At 45.8% G+C, this 19,074-nt stretch overlaps 6 protein-coding genes across 6 annotated transcripts; 3 read left to right on the top strand and 3 right to left on the bottom strand.

Annotated features, from left to right (window-relative positions):
• Positions 1-135: 135 nt before the first annotated feature.
• Positions 136-4,191, bottom strand: BBOV_II001410 (variant erythrocyte surface antigen-1 alpha subunit). The gene is made up of 3 exons (XM_001609617.2): positions 4,043-4,191; positions 3,980-4,001; positions 136-3,940 (listed from the first exon to the last, which is right to left on the bottom strand). Exons 1-3 carry the CDS (start codon positions 4,148-4,150, stop codon positions 159-161), a joined length of 3,912 nt encoding a protein of 1,303 aa, XP_001609667.1. The 5' UTR covers positions 4,151-4,191; the 3' UTR covers positions 136-158.
• A 402-nt stretch (positions 4,192-4,593) lies between these two features.
• On the top strand, positions 4,594-8,587 carry BBOV_II001400 (variant erythrocyte surface antigen-1 alpha subunit). The gene is made up of 2 exons (XM_001609616.2): positions 4,594-4,654; positions 4,767-8,587. Exons 1-2 carry the CDS (start codon positions 4,630-4,632, stop codon positions 8,549-8,551), a joined length of 3,810 nt encoding a protein of 1,269 aa, XP_001609666.1. The 5' UTR covers positions 4,594-4,629; the 3' UTR covers positions 8,552-8,587.
• A 747-nt stretch (positions 8,588-9,334) lies between these two features.
• BBOV_II001390 (SmORF protein) lies at positions 9,335-9,951 on the bottom strand. Its single transcript, XM_001609615.2, has one exon. It carries the CDS (start codon positions 9,940-9,942, stop codon positions 9,376-9,378), a length of 567 nt encoding a protein of 188 aa, XP_001609665.1. The 5' UTR covers positions 9,943-9,951; the 3' UTR covers positions 9,335-9,375.
• Positions 9,952-10,858: 907 nt separating this feature from the next.
• BBOV_II001380 (SmORF protein) lies at positions 10,859-11,682 on the bottom strand. Its single transcript, XM_001609614.2, has one exon. The coding sequence runs from the start codon at positions 11,650-11,652 to the stop codon at positions 10,879-10,881; it is 774 nt and encodes a 257-aa protein (XP_001609664.1). The 5' UTR covers positions 11,653-11,682; the 3' UTR covers positions 10,859-10,878.
• Positions 11,683-13,270: 1,588 nt separating this feature from the next.
• BBOV_II001370 (variant erythrocyte surface antigen-1 beta subunit) lies at positions 13,271-17,385 on the top strand. The gene is made up of 10 exons (XM_051767583.1): positions 13,271-14,175; positions 14,220-14,312; positions 14,350-14,844; positions 14,930-15,124; positions 15,166-15,408; positions 15,449-15,748; positions 15,845-15,892; positions 15,933-16,487; positions 16,596-16,790; positions 17,010-17,385. The coding sequence occupies exons 1-10, from the start codon at positions 13,296-13,298 to the stop codon at positions 17,348-17,350; spliced, it is 3,345 nt and encodes a 1,114-aa protein (XP_051623111.1). The 5' UTR covers positions 13,271-13,295; the 3' UTR covers positions 17,351-17,385.
• A 169-nt stretch (positions 17,386-17,554) lies between these two features.
• BBOV_II001366 (uncharacterized protein) lies at positions 17,555-18,601 on the top strand. The gene is made up of 3 exons (XM_051767157.1): positions 17,555-17,821; positions 17,860-18,108; positions 18,226-18,601. The coding sequence occupies exons 1-3, from the start codon at positions 17,605-17,607 to the stop codon at positions 18,549-18,551; spliced, it is 792 nt and encodes a 263-aa protein (XP_051623817.1). The 5' UTR covers positions 17,555-17,604; the 3' UTR covers positions 18,552-18,601.
• Positions 18,602-19,074: the final 473 nt, after the last annotated feature.

Raw genomic sequence — 19,074 nt, 5'->3', positions numbered from 1 at the left:
GATTTCAATAAATGCTTTATTTGGGCATCCACATTATTATGATTATTAGTCTTTTATTAAAGGCATAAATAAAAACCGTTACGGACTAATTAATTCAAGTGCTAACTTACATATAACGTAGTAAAATGCCTTATATTAATAAACCTCAGCCTCTATGTTTACCATGAAACTGTTCTCAATGACATCCTCCCAAAATACTCCACCAGTTCCATTCCTTTGCGTCCCGTCATCACCTTATACCACATTGCTTCCCACTGGTGTTCTCCACCCCGTAACCAGTGTGACCTCATATGAGTCCAGTCCAGTGGCCATATGGCACCAAAGGCGAGGTAGAGTACCGCTATTAGCCAGGCTAACGTGAGGACAAAGATCCAGGGGAGCCGTATGTCGTATTGGAGCTTGCCGACTTGCTTTAAGAGCTCTGTCAGGGGGTGTTGGTCTTGCTTCTGAGTAGTGCCCTGCCTGTTCTTGTCAATTACTCCATTGAGACTGTCCAAGAATTGATGACACTTCTTAGTACCTTTTTGCCTATTGTCCATAATACTATAATCCCCCTCGCCCTTCTTCTCCTGCCGGTACCCCTCCAGATTGAATGGGTTACCGTAGCTGAAGCCATGTCTATACAACACCGGTAGTACCCCGGTACATGATACGATTGATTGGCACTGGCATAGTGCTGTGCCCTTAGAGCCCTCTGCAGTGCTTCCATGACTTCCTTTTTTGCACTTATTGGGGTCGCACTCTCTACAGCCACGGCATTCAATTTGCTTGAACTCAGTAGCAAGTGACTTGAGTCCCCATTGAAGGGAATCTGATAGGTACAGTACCCATGAGAGGTATGTTCCTCCGAATGTGGCACTCACTGCTGTATAGAGTTCACCGGTTAGGGGGGAGAGGTATGGCGTAGTGAGTGTTGAGAGGTTAGTAGAAGCTTTGAGACTATTCTTCTCTCCTTTAATCTGTATCAGTGCTTGTCCTACTGTGCCTCTATACTGTCCTCCATCTTCTTCCTTCTTTGGAATCCACTGGATACCTTTTACCTCTTCCCTTAACCCAGAGGCACACCAGCCGCAAAAGTATTCACTATCTTGTTTCTTAGACGGATCACCTTGGTGCTGGCACGTTATCCCATCCTGCCCGTTCTTGTTCTTTCCACTTTCCTTATTTCCTACACCACCCCTAAAGAACCCGAATACATCACCCAATACCTGTGGTGTCGTAGCACTGAGTGCTGCTGTGACCCTCACTAGTGTATAGACACACGACTGCATCATGTCCCCGTTACTGAAGAAGTAGAGGATGCCATAAAGACGGTGGCCGGTACAATCACTGGTGCTGCTACCATGAAAGTGCCCTCTGAAACCCATTGGCAGTGGGCAGCATTGACCTGAGCCACTGCAGTGTCCTAGGTGGGATGCAGCAGAGGGATAGTCTGGGTTCTCGTCTTGGTTCACCACTGCACTACAACTAAAGCCTGGTAACCTATCCTCGAGGAAGGCCTGGAGGGGGGAGGGGACACCACTGTAAGCCATACTATCACAGACGGTACATCTGTATGGTTTTCCTTCTTGGCCACACTTGCTAGAGTGGTCCATACATGTCAGGCACTTGGCAGTGTTGCAGATGGAGATGAGCTGTTCGATGGCCTTAGTGAACTCATCTTTGTGACCATTCAGATGGCTGCTCACCTGTGGAACTTCCGTTTGTAGTGCAGTCAATACTTCCTGTATCTTATGGATAACCTCACTTATCTTGTCCTTGGCGCTACTGTACTCCTTCTGCCAATCAGCGCCAGCAGTTGCTACCTGATGTAATGACCCAGCAGTATTACTACCATTCGCTAGTGTATGTAGTGCTCCACCACCACCATTCGTCAGCTCCCCTAGTGCCTCCTTAGCCTCCTTTAGATCATCCTCGTCTAGATCCTCCCCCGTTTCTAGTTCCTTCCTAGCCTCCTCCAGTCCCTTCTTAGCCTCCTGTAGTTTCTTCTGTACTCCCTTGATCTCCTCCCCCTTCCTCCTTTCCAATGCCTCCTGAGCATTACCCAATTGCACCACTACCTCGCCAATCTTCTCCAGTACATCCTTTAGCTTGCCTGCATCACCACCTCCCTTCACCCCATCCAACACCCCCTTTACCTTCCCCACCCTACTTCCCCTATCATGCTCCATGGGGTCACACCCCAGGCACATCCAGCTAACTACATCCTTCCCAAGCACTCCATCCCCATACCTACACTCTCTCCATTTGCCTCCACAAGTCACTTTAACTGCACATTGCTTCCTAAGGAAGTATAGTTGGTAGAACAGAGCCCTAATGTAGTGAACTACCTGGTTGTATGCTTGGATGGACACAGTGGGATAGGTGAATTGGCATTCAGTGTTGGCATATAGGGAGTGGATGGCAGGTTCTAGTGTTTTGTCAGTGCTGTGAATACCACCCTGGATACCTATGAGCACCAATGGGCAGTACTGGGTCACTGCTTGGAAGTGGGCAAACAGGTTGAATTCATCCACTGTAATGGGAGCTGGACGATCCGTTTGAATAAATTTCAATTGTGTCTCTCCATTGGTAGAGTCAGTTTCTCCGGGTTTCTTGAGTACCTTTTCTAGTCTTTCCTTGCCGTGCTTCAGCATCTCCTTATAGGCCTCACTATAGGGCAATGCACTTAGCCAGTATAGGATCTCCCGGATGGTCTTCGGATTCCTAGGGGTACTGTGAGTAGTACTCTCACTATTCCTTTTCTGCAATCCGGTGAAATAGGCACATGATAGAATGTAGAGCTTGAAGATGGCACCGTTTTTGTGCTGGTTAGTGTCAGTAGTACTTGATCCAGTGCCATTTTGAGGGAATACAATAGCACCATCATTGTTGAATGAATCCCTATGTATAGTGTGTACCAAACCGGCATAGTTCATACCAGCTGGTTTTCTGGCTGTATTATCATCATGGTCCTTGGCAGTACTACCACTAGGCACTTTGAACCCTAGAAGCAACTTATCACTAAGCCCATCCCATATAACTGCATCCAACCTATTTCCAGGACCAGCGTCATTCAACATTTCCTTAGGAAACCCTAAGGCCTGAAGCCATTGGGATAGTGTACCATCATCTAGACCACTGCCATCCAGGATGTGATTGTTCCACCGAGGGCTAGTACCGTGCCATTTACCAGTCCAATACATATAAGTAATTCCACTCCAGATGAGACATACTGAGCCCAGGAGGATTTGGGCACATTGGTGACGATTTCTACTACTGGTAACATTTCTCCAATATGGATTGACATCTATCCTGTTGGCTACAAGGAATGACACTCGTTTTTCATATGATTCACTAGGATAAGCTGATCGATAGCTGTCTTCCTTGTTGGTACATATACATTCCTTCTCTCCACCCCAACTATTCTTCTGACACTTCTCCTTACAATGCTCACTCTTACAACAACACTTGCAGCATTTGCCATTCAAAGCGCATTGACACTTGTCAGGAGTGCAATCCTGTTCACCACTACACATACACCCATCTCTACTACCACTACACCTTGTACACCTCCTGCCCAGTGGTACTCCTTCGGTGCCCGGCTTGGACTGTGTCCATTTTATACACCCACATGTGTCACACTTGTTCTCCGGCTCTATATCCTTTAGGTACTCGCAGCCTTTGCCTCCGCCACTGCCACCGCCACTGCCACCATTATTGCCAGTGCACTTATCAGTGCCTTTGCAGCCACCACTGTCACCACCGGTACACTTCACTATCCTACTCCACCCAACTAGTGCACTGAGTACCTGTGCCAGCTGGTCTATATATGTCCGGACCACTGCAGTGCCACCTAGTCCCTGGACTAGAGAGAATAGTTCGTTGAGGTATTTTGTTACTTGCTCTTTAGTGGCACCTTTGCTGGTGTCAGCACCATCTTTAGTATCACCTTGATATCCTATAATAGTGCTGAACTACTAGACTACTGGGTACTTACCATTGTACTCCAGTTCTACTGACTGCAGTAGGTCAGTCACTGCCGCCGCCAGGCCACATATACATTCTGTAGAGGGGTGAGTTCAGTAGTACTGGGCGTGCCACTGTAACGGACATTGTCAGGTAACATCTCCACGGGCGCGCATACTATATGTAGTACATAAGTACCCATTATTTCTATAAATCAACAATACCCAGTGGTATGACCACGTTGCTATATGGATTAATAGAGATTATAAATAGTATTATAGATCTTGTAATACGGAATAATAGATGTCGGTATAGAGTATGAGAGATGTTATGTAGGATTATAGACGTTGCTATATGGTATAATAGTACTTTTCAACAGTAAACACTAGTATGGTAACGTGATCATATTTATTGAACAAAATGACAATACTGTGTCCACTATCTTAAGGTATCCATGATTAATGTAATCTGACTTTTAATGCAGGTCCACGCAGCACTATATACACTTCCCCCTCACTAAGGTCTCTTTAGTGGGGGCACTATATATGTTGAAGTCACCCTGGTGGGGTTTTTAACATAGTGGGGGTTGTAGGGTAGTGTAGACACATAGATCGTACGCGCGCCATATATAATAGAGGGCGCCTTCGGCGCCCAGTACTACTGAACTCACCCCTCTACAGAATGTATATGCGGCCTGGCGGCGGCAGTGACTGACCTACTGCAGTCAGTACAACTGGAGTACAATGGTAAGTAATCAGTACTAGAGTAGTACTATCTAGTACCACTACTGGTATACAGTACCTCATGGTGTCCTATAGGCTATCAAGGTGAAGCCAATGGAGATGACACAAAAAATGGCCCCCCAAAAAAGAGAGTCACAAAGTGCCTCAATGAACTATTCTCCCTAGTCCAGGGACTAGGTGGCACTGCAGTGGTCCGGACCTACATAGACCAGCTAGCACAGGTACTCAGTGCACTCGTTGGGTGGAGTAAGATAGAGAAGTGTTGGAGCAGTGGTGGCTGCGGTGGCGATAGCAAACCACACGGCCAAGAAAGTAGCTGCACGTATCTCAAGGATGTAAAGCATGAGAACAAATGCGACAAATGTAAATGTATGAAATGGGATGTGAAAGAGGCGGATGATGAAAAGAATGGACACCATCTAGGCAGGGGGTGCAAGAAATGTGCCTCTGATGAGGAGGCGAAGAAGCCGTGTAGTTGTAGTGGTGATTGTACTGCTGAGACTTGTAAATGCGCTCTAGCAGGCAAATGTTGCAAGTGTTGTTGTAAGGAAAAGTGTACCAAGTGTAGTGATAAGTGTAGCTGTATGGAAACGCACAAGAATACCCTTGGAATTTTTGAACACAAAGACAGCTATAGATCTGCATACCAAGTAGAGCTAGTATATCACGGAATTGTTGGTAATGAATACCTAGTATGGCCAAAGTGGTCCGATAGAAAAACTAGTAAAAAGCGAGCGGTGGCTGCACGTAACTTACTAGGCTCAGTATGTCTCATCTGGAGTGGCATTACTTATATGTATTGGACTGGAAAGTACCATTCCAGTAGCCCCCGCTGGAACAATCATATCCTGGATGGTACGGGTCTAGATGACGGTACCCTATCCCAATGGCTTCAGGCCTTAGGGTTTCCTAAGGCAATGCTTAATAATAGTGGGCCACAGAATCGACTTGACAAGGTCATATGGGATGGGATTATGGATAAGTTATATTTGGGATTTCCGAATACTGGTACTGGTAGTGGCAATGGTGCTATCCATGGCCATGACAACAATGCTAATACATTCAGACAACCAGCTGGTATGAACTATGCTGGATATATACATACCGTAGACAAAGGTGCATTTTGCAGTAAAGGTAATGTCTTCAATAATGGCAGCTCTAGTACTAGTGAAGAAAACACCAACAAATGTGGTGCCTTGTACAAACTCTATATTCTATCATGTGCCTATTTTACTGGGTTACAGCAGAAGGCTCTGCCGAAGGCGGAAAATAAAACTCCCAAGACCATCCGTGAGATCCTCTACTGGCTCAGTGCATTGCCCTATAGTCCGGCATACCCAAAGATACTGGAGCATTCCAAGGATAAACTTAAGAAGGTGGCGCCAAAAAATGAAAAGAACACCGAAACGCTATCATTCCTTCAAACAGGCCGTTCAGCTCCAATTACCGTTGATGAATTCAACCTCTTTGCCCACTTCCAAGCAGTGACTCAGTACTGCCCCCTGGTCCTCATAGGTATCCAGGGTGGACTTAAAGGCACTAACAGTACTACTCCTGCCATTCACTCCCTCTACGCTAACACTGCTTGCAACTTCACCTATCCCACTGTGTCCATCCAAGCATACAACCAGGTGGTCCACTACATTAGGGCTCTGTTCTACCAGTTGTACTTCCTAAGGAAGCAATGTGCCATGAAAGTGGCTCTAGGAGGCAAATGGCGTGAGTGTAGGTATGGCAGTGGAGTGCTTGGGAAGGATGTAGTTAGCTGGATGTGCCTGGGGTGTGACCCCATGGAACATGATAGGAAAAGTAGGGTAAAGGAGTTGAAGAAGATATTGTGGAAAGTGCCTTCAGGGAAGGATACTCTGGCAGAGAAACTAAAGGATGTACTGGAGAAGATTGGTGAAGTAGTGGTACAATTGGGTAATGCCCAGGAGGCATTGGAAACGAAGGATAAGGATGTGATAGAGAAGGTGAAGGAGGCACTAAGGAAGGCTAAGGAGGGACTGGAGACGGCTAAGAATGGGCTGAAGGATAAACTAGAGGAGGCTAAGAAGAAACTAGATGAGCTGACGAATGGTGGTGGTAGTGGAATACTAGGGGAGGTAGTAGGGGGTAGTGGACTAGATAAGGCTAACAATGGTGAATATGATCCCGGCAAGAACAAGTTAAGTGCTGCTATCAAAGGAGTACGTGATGTATTGGAGGGATTACGAAAGGGAGTTATTGAGATAAAAAAGAAGGAGATAGAGGAGGCCAACCAGGTACTAGGTGACATTATAGGTGTAGTTATCGAAGATAACGAGGTAGAAAACGTCATAGAACAGGGGATTTCCCAAGAGTACACCACACTTCTCGATGCCATCAACAAGCTCATCTCCATCTGCAACTCTCCCAAGTGCCCACCGTGCCATGAACACGCCAAGAAGTGTGGCAAGCAATCCAATCCCACTGTCTGTCAGACCTGCCTCCAACCCACTACCACCGGTGTTCCCTCCCCCCTCCAGGCATTCCTCGAGGATCGGTTACCAGGGTTTAGTTGTGACGTAGTACGAAACACTGACACAGACACAGACACAGTGTATCCACCCGCTGCATCCCACTTAGGCCACTGTAATGGTTCCGGTCAGTGCTGCCCATTGCCAATGGGATTTAGAGGGCAATTCTATAGTGGCATCCGTGATATGACTGGTGCACAACTCTATGGCATCCTGTACTTCTTTAGTAATGAGAACATGATGCAGTCTTGTGTCTATACATTGGTGAGAGTAACAGCAGCTCTCAGTGCTACGACACCACAGGTATTGGGTGACGTCTTTGGGTTCTTTAGAGGGGGTGTAGGAGAGAAGGACAAGGGAAAGCCACAGAAAGGGGATGGACAGGACAAGCCATGTGAGCACCAAGGGGATCCAAGTGACACATCTGAGGAGAACAATAGTAAATACTTTTGCGGCTGGTGCGCCTCTGGATTACGGGATGAGGTAAAGAAGATAGAGTGGATACCATTTGACACTAAACCAGGTGGACAATACATGGACAAAGTCGGTACAGCACTTATAAATATTAAAGGTGATAAGGGCAGTGCTCAACAGCCAGGCACTACCTCCCTCTCAAGACTCACTGACGGCAACCACTACGTATCCCCCCTAACAGGTGAACTCTATACCGCAGTGAGTGCCACATTCGGCGGAACATACCTCTCATGGGTACTATATCTATCAGATGCACTTGAAGGTGGATTGAAGTCACTGGCCAGTGCTTTCCAGGAAATTGAATGCCGGGGCTGTAAGGGACAGTGTGACCCCAATAAGTGCAAGAAGGGGAGTCATGGTGGGACGGATAGTGCACAATGTAACTGCCAATCAATTGTATCATGTACCGGGGTACTACCCGTATTGTATAGACATGGCTTCAGCTACGGTAATCCATTCAATCTGGAGGGGTATGAGCAGAGGGATGGAGACAAGGATGGACAGTATGACATTGAAAACAAGCATAATCCTAGACGTTGCCATCAATTCCTAGAGAGTCTCACTGCAGTGATTGACAAGAACAAGCAGGAAGGCGCCTCTCAGGACAACCACCCCCTGACAGAACTCCTAAAGCAGGTCGGCCAGCTCCAATACGACATACGGCTCCCCTGGATCTTTGTACTGACCATAGCATGGCTAGCAGCGGTACTTTACCTTGCATTTGGTGCCATATGGCCACTGGACTGGTCACATATGAGGTCACATTTGTTACGGGGTGGAGAACACCAGTGGGAATCAATGTGGTATAAGGTGATGACGGGGAGGAAGGGAATGGAATTGGTGGAGTATTTTGATCAATGTTTGCTAGTTATTTCAGTGATGGTTTAGTAGTATTTTTAGTAAAGATTTAGCACGGAAGTGGTAGAATTCCTGGTAGAGTATAGGGTGTAGTAGTACTTTTGGGTGACCACATAATGATTACATTCTAAATACTGTGTCATCCCCCTTTCTACTCCCTGCACAAAGGTCTGTTTAGTGGGGACACTATATATGGAGTTACCCTGGTGGGGTTTTCAGGATGCTAGAGCAACCCCCAAGATGGGGCACTGGATAGGGGGTTGAATGGTAATACTGGCAGTTGATAGGCACTAGTCTGTGACCATCACAGTACATAGTCCAATTAGCAAGCATTAGCCAATTCACTTCAAGGACCTTTATCGTGATTACTGTGGATATCCTGATAGAGGTAGTGACATGGACAAGTGTAGAGGGTGATGTACAGGGTAGTGTGCATCAGGGGTGGTGATGTAGAGTTTAATATATTCGAGAGGAATACATAATGTAGTACTAACTCTTTTGTACAGTACTCTATAACGAAGTCACATCCATGGGACACTATGGATACCGTGGTTATTGTGCTGTAGCATACTGGGCCATAATAGGGGATCAACAGAGTAGTATATGTTCTAATGGCCAGTACTATTAATGGAGCAGTACAGAGTGTCCATGGACGCACTGGGTGCTAGTGTTAGTGAGGTTATACTATGTATAGGTACTGTGGCGTAATGAAGTAGATATATCGGTGTAGTCTATTAGACAGGTATATGTACAATACCTAACAGTGTAGTCTTCTAGTGATATAAGGTAATACTGCATTAAATGAATTGTATCAGCATGCATCTACGCTAATAATTTAAATTTCCGTCGAACAATCATAGGAACATGATTCCGTTAAACATTTTCTTTGCATCAATTGAGAAATATTTCCTAATAAGTTCTTCAACCTCAGGATCTATTGGTTCATCATAATCGTCTGGTACTTTTTCAGCCAAATCAGATGGTAACATATAGCGTAGAGCGGTTCTATTTTCCGGCTTGGGTAACAAATACCAGTCGACGGCATACAATGCGATACACTTCCTAATACGTTTTTCAACAACTGGTAATATTGGTTCATTACAGTTTTTTGGTACAGTGTTGGCCAAAACAGTTGGCAAAAAATAACGTAAGGCAGCTCTGCTTTCGGGCTTGGGCAACAGATACCACTCAACAGAGTACTTGGGTGGTTCTGTTGTCTCACTGTGATCCTGAGTCTCAATCTTTGTTGTTTCCTTTACTTCCACAGGTTTAGTAGATGGTTCTTCATTCTTACGGGAGAATCCGCTGCCTAACGATTCCTTCTTGGGTTGCTCCGGGACTACCTCTGCAGAAGTGACAGTGGCAGACAGCCCGAAGGCCACTAATACACAGAGCTTTGGTAATGTGTTGAAGGATAGCATCCTGGTGGAGGCACTAATGAGTGAAATTCCGATGTGTTACACATTTTGTTGGCGCAATGCCCCCCAGGTATAGAAGAGCCAGGTAATAAAACATCCATCCTCAATGAAGTTCTCTAAGTTATTGTCTAAAAGCTACTTGTGTGATATGTAATTATTGTGACTCTATCTTTGTAAGACACTGATCAAATTACTATTCGTGCAGGCACTCTAGAGCTCAGCATTGGCACAGTGGCTTAAAGAGCTAAAAATGGCAAACAGGAACTCAATTGTGAGAAACTGTATACATCCTTTGACATGAGTCTCACAATCCGTACAATGAGAATCACATGATAGACAGAATTCTGCCCACCAAGTCATACAGCGTCCTGTTAACAATGAGATAATATGGTGTATATGCCAGTAGAGTCTAATATGCACTTTATAATCATTTGTTTCCATACGGAAAGATATGCAAACATACATTCATCACGGTTTGTGCCTTCATTTGCATTGTATCACATTCTAACTGACTGTATAATGATATGTTAACCTATGATCATTGATGTCACAACATTACTTTCTGCAGTCATGATGATTCATGTATATAGGTACCATAATGCATGCTGTGGTAACGCTGCTTAGTGGAGAGTGCTTTAAGCCCATCTGTCATATATATTAACAAGACATCCTGTCGTATCACGTTAAAGTAGGGGTTATTATGTTACTGTTTGTGGTATATATCTGAAAGAAGGCTGTTATAGGTACTGGCTACGTCTATCTGCAATATGCGAATCGTGTCGTGGGTACTACAGGTATCCACAAAAGTCTATTGAATACGATAGACCGAACAATATGCATCGCTGTAATTACTCGCAGATGTAGCTATTGTAAGACATCAGGGTATTTGTATTTCCATTTAGCTATGCTAATGTTTGTTTTTGAAATTGAACAATAATGTTAAAATAGACGCAACAGCCTCTGCTGTTCCTCACTGTATGAGAAAAAACCCCTAATACGTCTTTCTGTTGCTGGAGATATCGGTTCATTACAGTCCAGTGGTACCTTTTCCGCCAAATAACTTGGTATCGCATAACGTAGAGCGGCTCTGTTTATGGGCTTGGATTCCAGATACCATTCAACAGAACACACTGAGAAAAACTCTCTAATTTCTTTTTCCACCCAAGGACTTATTGGTTCATTACAGTCCCTTGGTACGGCATTATACAAATGCCATGGCAGTTTGTCACGAAGATATCTCCTGTTTTGGGGCTTGGGTAACAGATACCATTCAACAGAGTACTTGGATGGCTCCGGTAACTCTGGAGGATAGCACTTAAAATTTCTAAAAATCAAACCCCTCAATGAGAAAAATTTCCTGATACGTTTTTCCAGTGCGGGATATATAGGTTCATCGCAATCTTCTGGAACGTCTTTAGCCATATCAAATGGCAAGTCATCGCGAAGTTGTTCTCTATTTTCCGGCTTTGGTAGCAGATACCAGTCAACAGAGAACATGGGTGGTTCTCCTGTCTCACTGTGATCCTGAGTCTCAATCTTTGTTGTTTCCTTTACTTCCACAGGTTTAGTAGATGGTTCTTCATTCTTAAGTAACGATCCGATGTCTAATTGCTCCTTGGGTTGCTCCGGGACTACCTCTGCAGAAGTGACAGTGGCAGACAGCCCGAAGGCCACTAATACACAGAGCTTTGGTAATGTGTTGAAGGATACCATTTTCAAAAATACAGTCAAGAAGAAGATAATCTTACAACTATAGTTGTTTTCATGCCCCAGGTATGGTAATAATCCCATGCAAGGTAAATGCGTTGCTGTTGATGTAATTTTCTAATATAGTTGTTGGTATGTAATTGTCGCTAGGTAAGGTTCTATGTTTCTGATAGGGAATAAGACATGGTAATATAGTCCAGAAGTCGATGCCTCAACAGGCCTTGTGGCAATATACCCTAGACACTACAGTAACATTACAATAGTTTCCATTTAACGTTACTTTGATATTGTATGGCAATGGTGTATTTATTGACCACTTACTCATCATTGCTCATAGGAAATTATGCATCTATCCTTGTGGTTCCCAAATATATGCACAAGTGCTAATAATGGCATGTATAGTTCTAGTTCCCTATAAAGGCCTATGTGATACCAATAGTCTCCAAGAATACACACCCAATAAAATGTAGTACTGATTCCCACTCCCTAGGCAGTAGTGAATTCCTATCTATGGATGAATCACCAGTTACCAAGTCATTATAGTAACCATATTCACTAGACTTATATATGCATGCTATGCCCTAAATGTCCCTGGAACGCTCGACTGCCTCTAATATGGCCTTGACAATGTCTATTACCAGTATATATACCACCACCTTGAACTTTTGAGTAACAAATCTAGTAACAGCACTGAAATATCCTTTAGAGTACCCCGAATACCTATAACTTTTATACTAAACTTTCAGCAAAAGTGCTACCAAACTTTTGTGAAACATTTACCAAAAGTGCCAATAAACTTTCACTAAATTAATAACTAAACGTAAACTGAACATACAACACTATTATACTGCATCACTACCCTATACACTAATATTGCGCGCCACCCTAACGGACCCTGTCAACCCACATGACCACTATGGCGCACCCTCTACCACTGTCTCAACACAATCCCCCACCAAGGTAAGGCACACCCCCACTCTATACTAATCAGTAACACCAATTCTCTCAACACTACTTACTCACCATATGCTCTCCACTATCTATATACGCCATTTTAAATCCACTAATATGTCACTATCTGTATTTCACTCTAAAGTCACCATGTTCTCATTATGTCCAATAACAGCATCATCACTAGTGACCACTACTATACTACCACCCCAATACTACCATGTTGTTCCACCCTGATAACCAGCTACTACCACTAGCAGTTCACAACGCAAATCACTCTTCCACACAATACCATCCATCACTCCTCATAACATCACAATACTACCCTAGTAGCATCCTAGGTGTTCCCTATAATAACCCCTATAGTACTACATATAACCTCTACAATTCCACTCAATCACGGCTACAACTCATCAATGAACCCTGAAGTTACTGACAAAACACGACAATACTACTGTGAGTACTACCCTAGATACTCTACATGACTATAGTACCACTATATATACATAATCCACTATTACTCCACTTAACATACTTCCCCTACTCCCCCTGCGCGCCGCTGTAACGGTGATTCTTGCGTCGAAGGCGCCACTACCTCTTACGGCGCGCTCCACCTCCCTAGGATTCCACCCCGATACCTACACTGTCACTACCACTGACCTTCACTGGACACTCTCGCAACAAGGGGTGGTGACACAATGGCAGCAGCACAGCCTTGGACCCCTTACAACAGCCTCACCCAGGCTCCCACCAACCTCAAGGAGGCCATTGACTGGGTCCTGAGGGTTACTGGTAAGGATGGTAAAACAAACAAGGCGGCTTCGCCGCCCCAATTCAGCTGCATCTGTTTCCTGGCCAAGGCAGTGAAGGACCTACTGTATGACGCCAAGGACCCGGAGTACCCTGGTCCCAGCCCTGACAGGAACTGGGACGGCATACTCCTAGACCAGGAAAAGGACATAGTACTGCCAGTGCTCACTGACCTGGGACTGGTCAATAGTGACAGCACTATCTACAGTGCTGCTGGTGGCACCGAGGTCATAAAGGCACTGATAGACCAGTTGGCCCAGGGACTACAGAAGTGGGTTGGGTGGCAGGAAAAAGGAGATGAGTGTTGTCTGAAGGGAGAGGGTGGTGGTGGAGCAAAGGAGAGTAAAGGTATAGGAAGGAAGTGTGAATGTACTGGTGGTGCAGCACAGTGTTGTACCGGTGGTAGTGGTACTACCTGTCATGAGTGTAGCCAGTGTGGTACCGGTGCCAGTGCTAGTGGTGCTGCCAACAAATGCTACCTATCGGCCTATTGCAAGAAGAATGGTACCGATAGGAGTGGCACTCCACCTGAAGGACAATACTCCTGGCCCACCATATCCAGTGACTCCACAAAGGTCCACCTCCTGGCCCGTATTTTCCTAGGGTCAGTATGTCTCATCTGGAGTGGACTCAGTCAGTTGGGGTTCCTAACGGGTGGTAGCGAGAGGTGGGAGAAGGATACACTGAGTAGTGAGACTAAGGGTCTCGGCTCATTCATGGCGGCCATGGGCTATGACCTGGATAGGTTGAATCAGGGGAGTGGTACAGGTAAGTACTGCCTAGGGTAGTCATGTGGACTTATGGTGTGGTAGGTAAAGGAAATGGAGAGTTTGTGCAAAAATTGTTGACCAAGAATGATAAAGGAGTATCATGGAAAGAATTCCAGGGAGGCAGTACTAATAAGGGTAAGTCCACCTCCTCTGTAGTACCAATGTGACCCAGATAGTGTAGCTGAGTACTATAGCGGTATCTATGACAAGGCCTATGGTGCTGGCAAGAGTACTACAGAGCAATTATGTGAGCAGTACCCCCTATTGGTACTCCACATCCTGGCCAGTGGGTACTTCAGGGCAGGTAGTGCCGGGGCTAATAAAGTGACGCCGGCGAAGCCGGCCACTACTAGTTCTGCCAGTGTCACTCCCAGCCCTAGGAAACCCAGGACCATCCGGGAAATCCTATACTGGCTTAGTGCATTGCCCTATTGTGATAAGTACAGAGAGCTGGTACAGAGGATGGGAGATAAGACGGATCTGGTGACCAATGGGAGCGATGATAAGAATAAGATAGTGCTTCACGGAGAAGGTGATGGCAAAAAGACGGATCTCCACAAGGACAAGATTACCCACTACCTGATGGCCGCCTGTGGCTACTGCCCACTGGTACTCATCGGTATCCAGGGGACCATAGCTACCGGTGGCAATGACACTCCTGCGACAGGTGAGTGATATAGACAGGGCTCTATAGGGGCGCCTTCGGCGCAACAGTGCCCTAGGGGTAGTCATGTGGACTAATGGTGTAGTAGGTAGTAGTGCTGGAGGAAGTGCTGGGAGTACTAACAAGTGCCCTGAACACAAGAAAAACCCTAGCGCTAAGAGGTGTAAACTAGGAAAGGATGCTGCCCAGGCATCGGCAGCTCCCCCGGCAGCTTCCGCCAACGGAGAACTCAAGGAAGGTGAGGTCTGCTACGGCGGGTACCACCTGGCAGTAAAGGATTTCGGTAAGTACCCTAGCAGTACCACTCCGTAACACCATGTGTAGGCCCCCTCCATGGGATGTACGCCAATGGGCTCTTTGGCTTCCAGATGGACCTTTCGGCCGCCCAGTGCCTGGACCAACTGAGGATATATGTCTACCACTGCTTCTACCAGCTCTATTTCCTGAGGAAGCAATGCACGGTGGGAGTGGCAGGAGACAAGAAGGCTGTGCTGGGCTGGCAGAGTTGTAGGTATGGGAAGGGTGTAAGTACCACGAGTGCTAGACTGTGGATATGTCAGACAAAAGGTGAGTGCTCAAAGGGTAATGATGACTGATGATGTAGCAGGTACTGCTGGTGGTACGGAGCATACCAAGAATTGTGGTATATTCGATGGTGCTAGATCCAAGGAAGCTTCACCCTTACAGAGCTTTTTGTGTGATGCGATAGGAACAATGGTTTGCAATCAAACCATAGGAGTAGATCTCAACAGCCAGAAGCAGAAGTATCCTGAAATTGATGCTCATATGAACAAGACAGTAGATTCTAAAGGGATAGAACATCCGGCACACCTACAGTATCCTCAGTTGTGCCCTGTCCCAATGGGCTGGAGCAAGGAAGGCACTAGTGGTGAGAACCACTTCAAAGGTACGTCCCAGTACCTCTACTCTATGGCACTGCATATATACTAGGGGCACCCCCCTGGGCGCCACAGTAACCAATAGTGACTCATGGTATGCACAGATTTAAATACTGGAAGCCATAAGACACAACAACTTACAGGAGGTACTGGTAAGTGTCACGGTAGTCACATGGACTCATCGTGTAGCAGGCAAAGCCACTTACCCTATCCACTGCACTGGCAGGACACTGTCACTACTCCTGGAGTACTACTGTGACCCAGAAAAGTGCCAAAGTGGCACCCTAGTGGTACTACTGAGACTACTGGCATGTATTACTCCCACGGTGCCACGGACACTGGGTGACCTCTTTGGGTTCTATTACTATGTAGTCTACATTGGGGGAAATGGGAATGGAAGTAATGAAGTGAAGAAGAAGCTAGGAGATTTAGAAAAGGAGGTGGTACTCTATATGGGTCAAGGTGATAAAGTGGTCGAGGCACTCACTGGGTGGAGCAGTGGAGATTGCCAGACAGGCACAAAAGGAACCCTCAAATGCCTAACAGGGTGCAATACGGGTGCCCCTAGTGGTCAATGCTCTCAATACCTCTCTCCTCTGAGTGGCCAGCAGTATGGCCAGTTGAGTCCCTTGATGGCCGGGACCTACCTGTCATGGTTGGTCTATTTGATTGAAAAGTTCGAGGATGGGCTGAAGGGGTTGGCAAAGGATTATAGGGATATAGTGTGCAGAGATAATTGCAGTTCGGGTGAGTTCTAGTGCTATAAGGGCGCGCCGTATAGAGATAGTGGCGCCTTCGGCGCGACAGTGTAACAGGTGGCGCGCAACCTTATCATATGGATTAATGGTGTAGCAGGTCAGGGAGGAGGTGGATGTAGCGATGGTAATGGATGCCGACAAGGAACACATGGTACTAAGTGCACTGGTGGTAGTAATGGCGGAGTCTGTCAGTGTGCCTCTGTCGTATCATGTACCGGGGTACTACCGGTGTTGTACAAGTATGGATTTGGGTATGGTAACGTAACGGAGCTGCACAAGCAAGGAGGTGTAGGTAAGTTCCAGTATAGTAGTATGGATAGTGTAGAGGCAGTGTAGTAGTAGTTCTGGTAAAAGTTTCACAAAAGTTTGGTATCACTTTTGCTGAAAGTTTAGTATAAGAGTAGTAGCACTTTTAATCAGAGTTTCACAAAAGTTTTGTGGTACTTTTGGCAAAATTTTGGTAAAAAAGTAGTAGCTGTTAGGGGTGTTATATGGTGTAATATTGTAGTAGGTGTTGGTAATACACAGAAGAAGTGTCACGAGTTCCTAAGCACGCTGAATGGCGTTTTAGAAGGCAACCACATCAAGCATGACGGCACCAGTGGAGGCCTCCACCACGAAATAAATAAGCTCATCTACACCACCAGGCTCCCCTGGATCTTTGTTCTCACGCTAGCGTGGCTAGTAGCGGTACTCTATCTAGCATTTGGAGCCATATGGCCACTGGACTGGACACATATGAGGTCGCATTGCAGGGGATGGTTCAGGAAGGGTAGTCTGAGTCCATGGGAGGTACTGATGGTGGGCAAGAAGAAGGGAAGGGGGATACTAGAGTATTTTGGAAAGACATAGTGGCAAAGTAGTGGCGCCTTCGGCGCGATAACTAGGGATAATGTGGATATGTTCATCAAAAGTTACATGGAAGTTTAGTATAAAAGTAGTAGCTGTTAGGGATGGTGATGTGGATAAGGTTACAGAGTGTTTTCATACAGTTAGACAATAGTGATACCTATAGTTTATAGTGGCCTTCTAAGTAAAAGTTTAGTACGGGTTTTGCTGAAAGTTCTATAAGGGCGCCTTCGGCGCAACAGTGCCCTAGGGTAGTCATGTGGAGTAATTGTGTTGTAGGTAGTGGAGTTGCTGCTGCTCAGAGTACTAACAAGTGCCCCAATCACAGTAAAGACCGTAATAAGAGATGTACCCTTGATGATAAAGATACAACCGCAGAGGCAGCTCCCGGTGCACCGGCAGCTCCCACCGGAAATCCCCTGGAGAAAGGCCAAGTCTGCTACGGCGGGTACCACCTGGAAGTCTCCAAGTTTGGTAAGTATCCATGAGTACCACTTCCTAACACTTTATAGGCCCCCTCCATGGGATGTACGCCAATGGGCTCTTTGGCTTCCAGATGGACATTAGTCCCACCCAGTGCCTGGACCAACTGAGGGTATATGTCTACCACTGCTTCTACCAGCTCTATTTCCTGAGGAAGCAATGTGGAGCGGGGGTGGTGGATGATAAGGTTTTGGGCTGGAAAAGTTGTAGATATGGTAGTGGAGTTTACATGGGTAGTGGATATAGCGCGAAAAATCTGTGGAAGTGTGAGATACCAGGTAAGATCTACTTCTATAAAAGTTATATATAAAACATGCGCGCCGTATGTTGATAAAGGGGACTCTATGTGTATTAGGTGGCGCGCAACCGTGTCATATGGAGTAATGGTGTAGCAGGCACAGGAAATGGGAATGAACACACGCAGAAATGTGGTATATCTAGTGCTGCCGGTGGTGGTACGGCTGGAACTCAGATATCCCCCTTAATGTGCTTCTTGTGTGATGCTTTATATGGGATGTGCTGTGGAAGGACTGTAGGAGCAAGTAAACATTATCCTGAAATTGAAGATCACATTAACTGTCCAGCGGGGACACTTGGACACTTCGGCAAACCACCCAAACACTGCCCAGTACCTATGGGTTGGATACAGTCAGGTACCGGTGGCACAGACAAACAAAACCACTTCAAAGGTACGTCCCAGTACTCTATATGGCACCCCTAAGGCACTGTATATATACACTAGGGGCACCCCCTGGGCGCCACAGTGACCAATAGTGACTCATGGTATGCACAGATTTGAACAATGGAAGCCACAAGCAGGAAAATCTAGACAAAGGTACGTCCCACCCTAGTGCTATAAGGGCGCCTTGGGCGCTATACAGTCATCAAATGGCTAGCATATATAATGTAGAATACAGAATAACTCTACTGTAGTGCTGCAGCAGGATAACAAATCTAACAAAATGATATATATATATATATATATATAGGTGATTTTTAAATATCGTATATTATCAATAGAAGGCTGGTTATTACTGTATTGGATCATTGGAAGGCTATTATTACAGCACAATACCAATAGAAGAGAGCATTCTAATGGTGATACGATTACTATAATACGTTATATTGGACAGTAACATATGTACCGTTTGGTACCAATGATGAATTACGTATCAGGCACCACTCTAGACAGCACATCAGCTCCGTTACCACACTACAGAAGGGGTGCTTCTTGGCTGCTACCC

The sequence above is a fragment of the Babesia bovis genome, chromosome 2, assembly GCF_000165395.2.
Source record: "Babesia bovis T2Bo chromosome 2, whole genome shotgun sequence".
Lineage (NCBI taxonomy): Eukaryota > Apicomplexa > Aconoidasida > Piroplasmida > Babesiidae > Babesia > Babesia bovis.
Note: the sequence above shows the minus strand (reverse complement) of the source record. Positions and strands in the feature narration are given on the sequence as shown.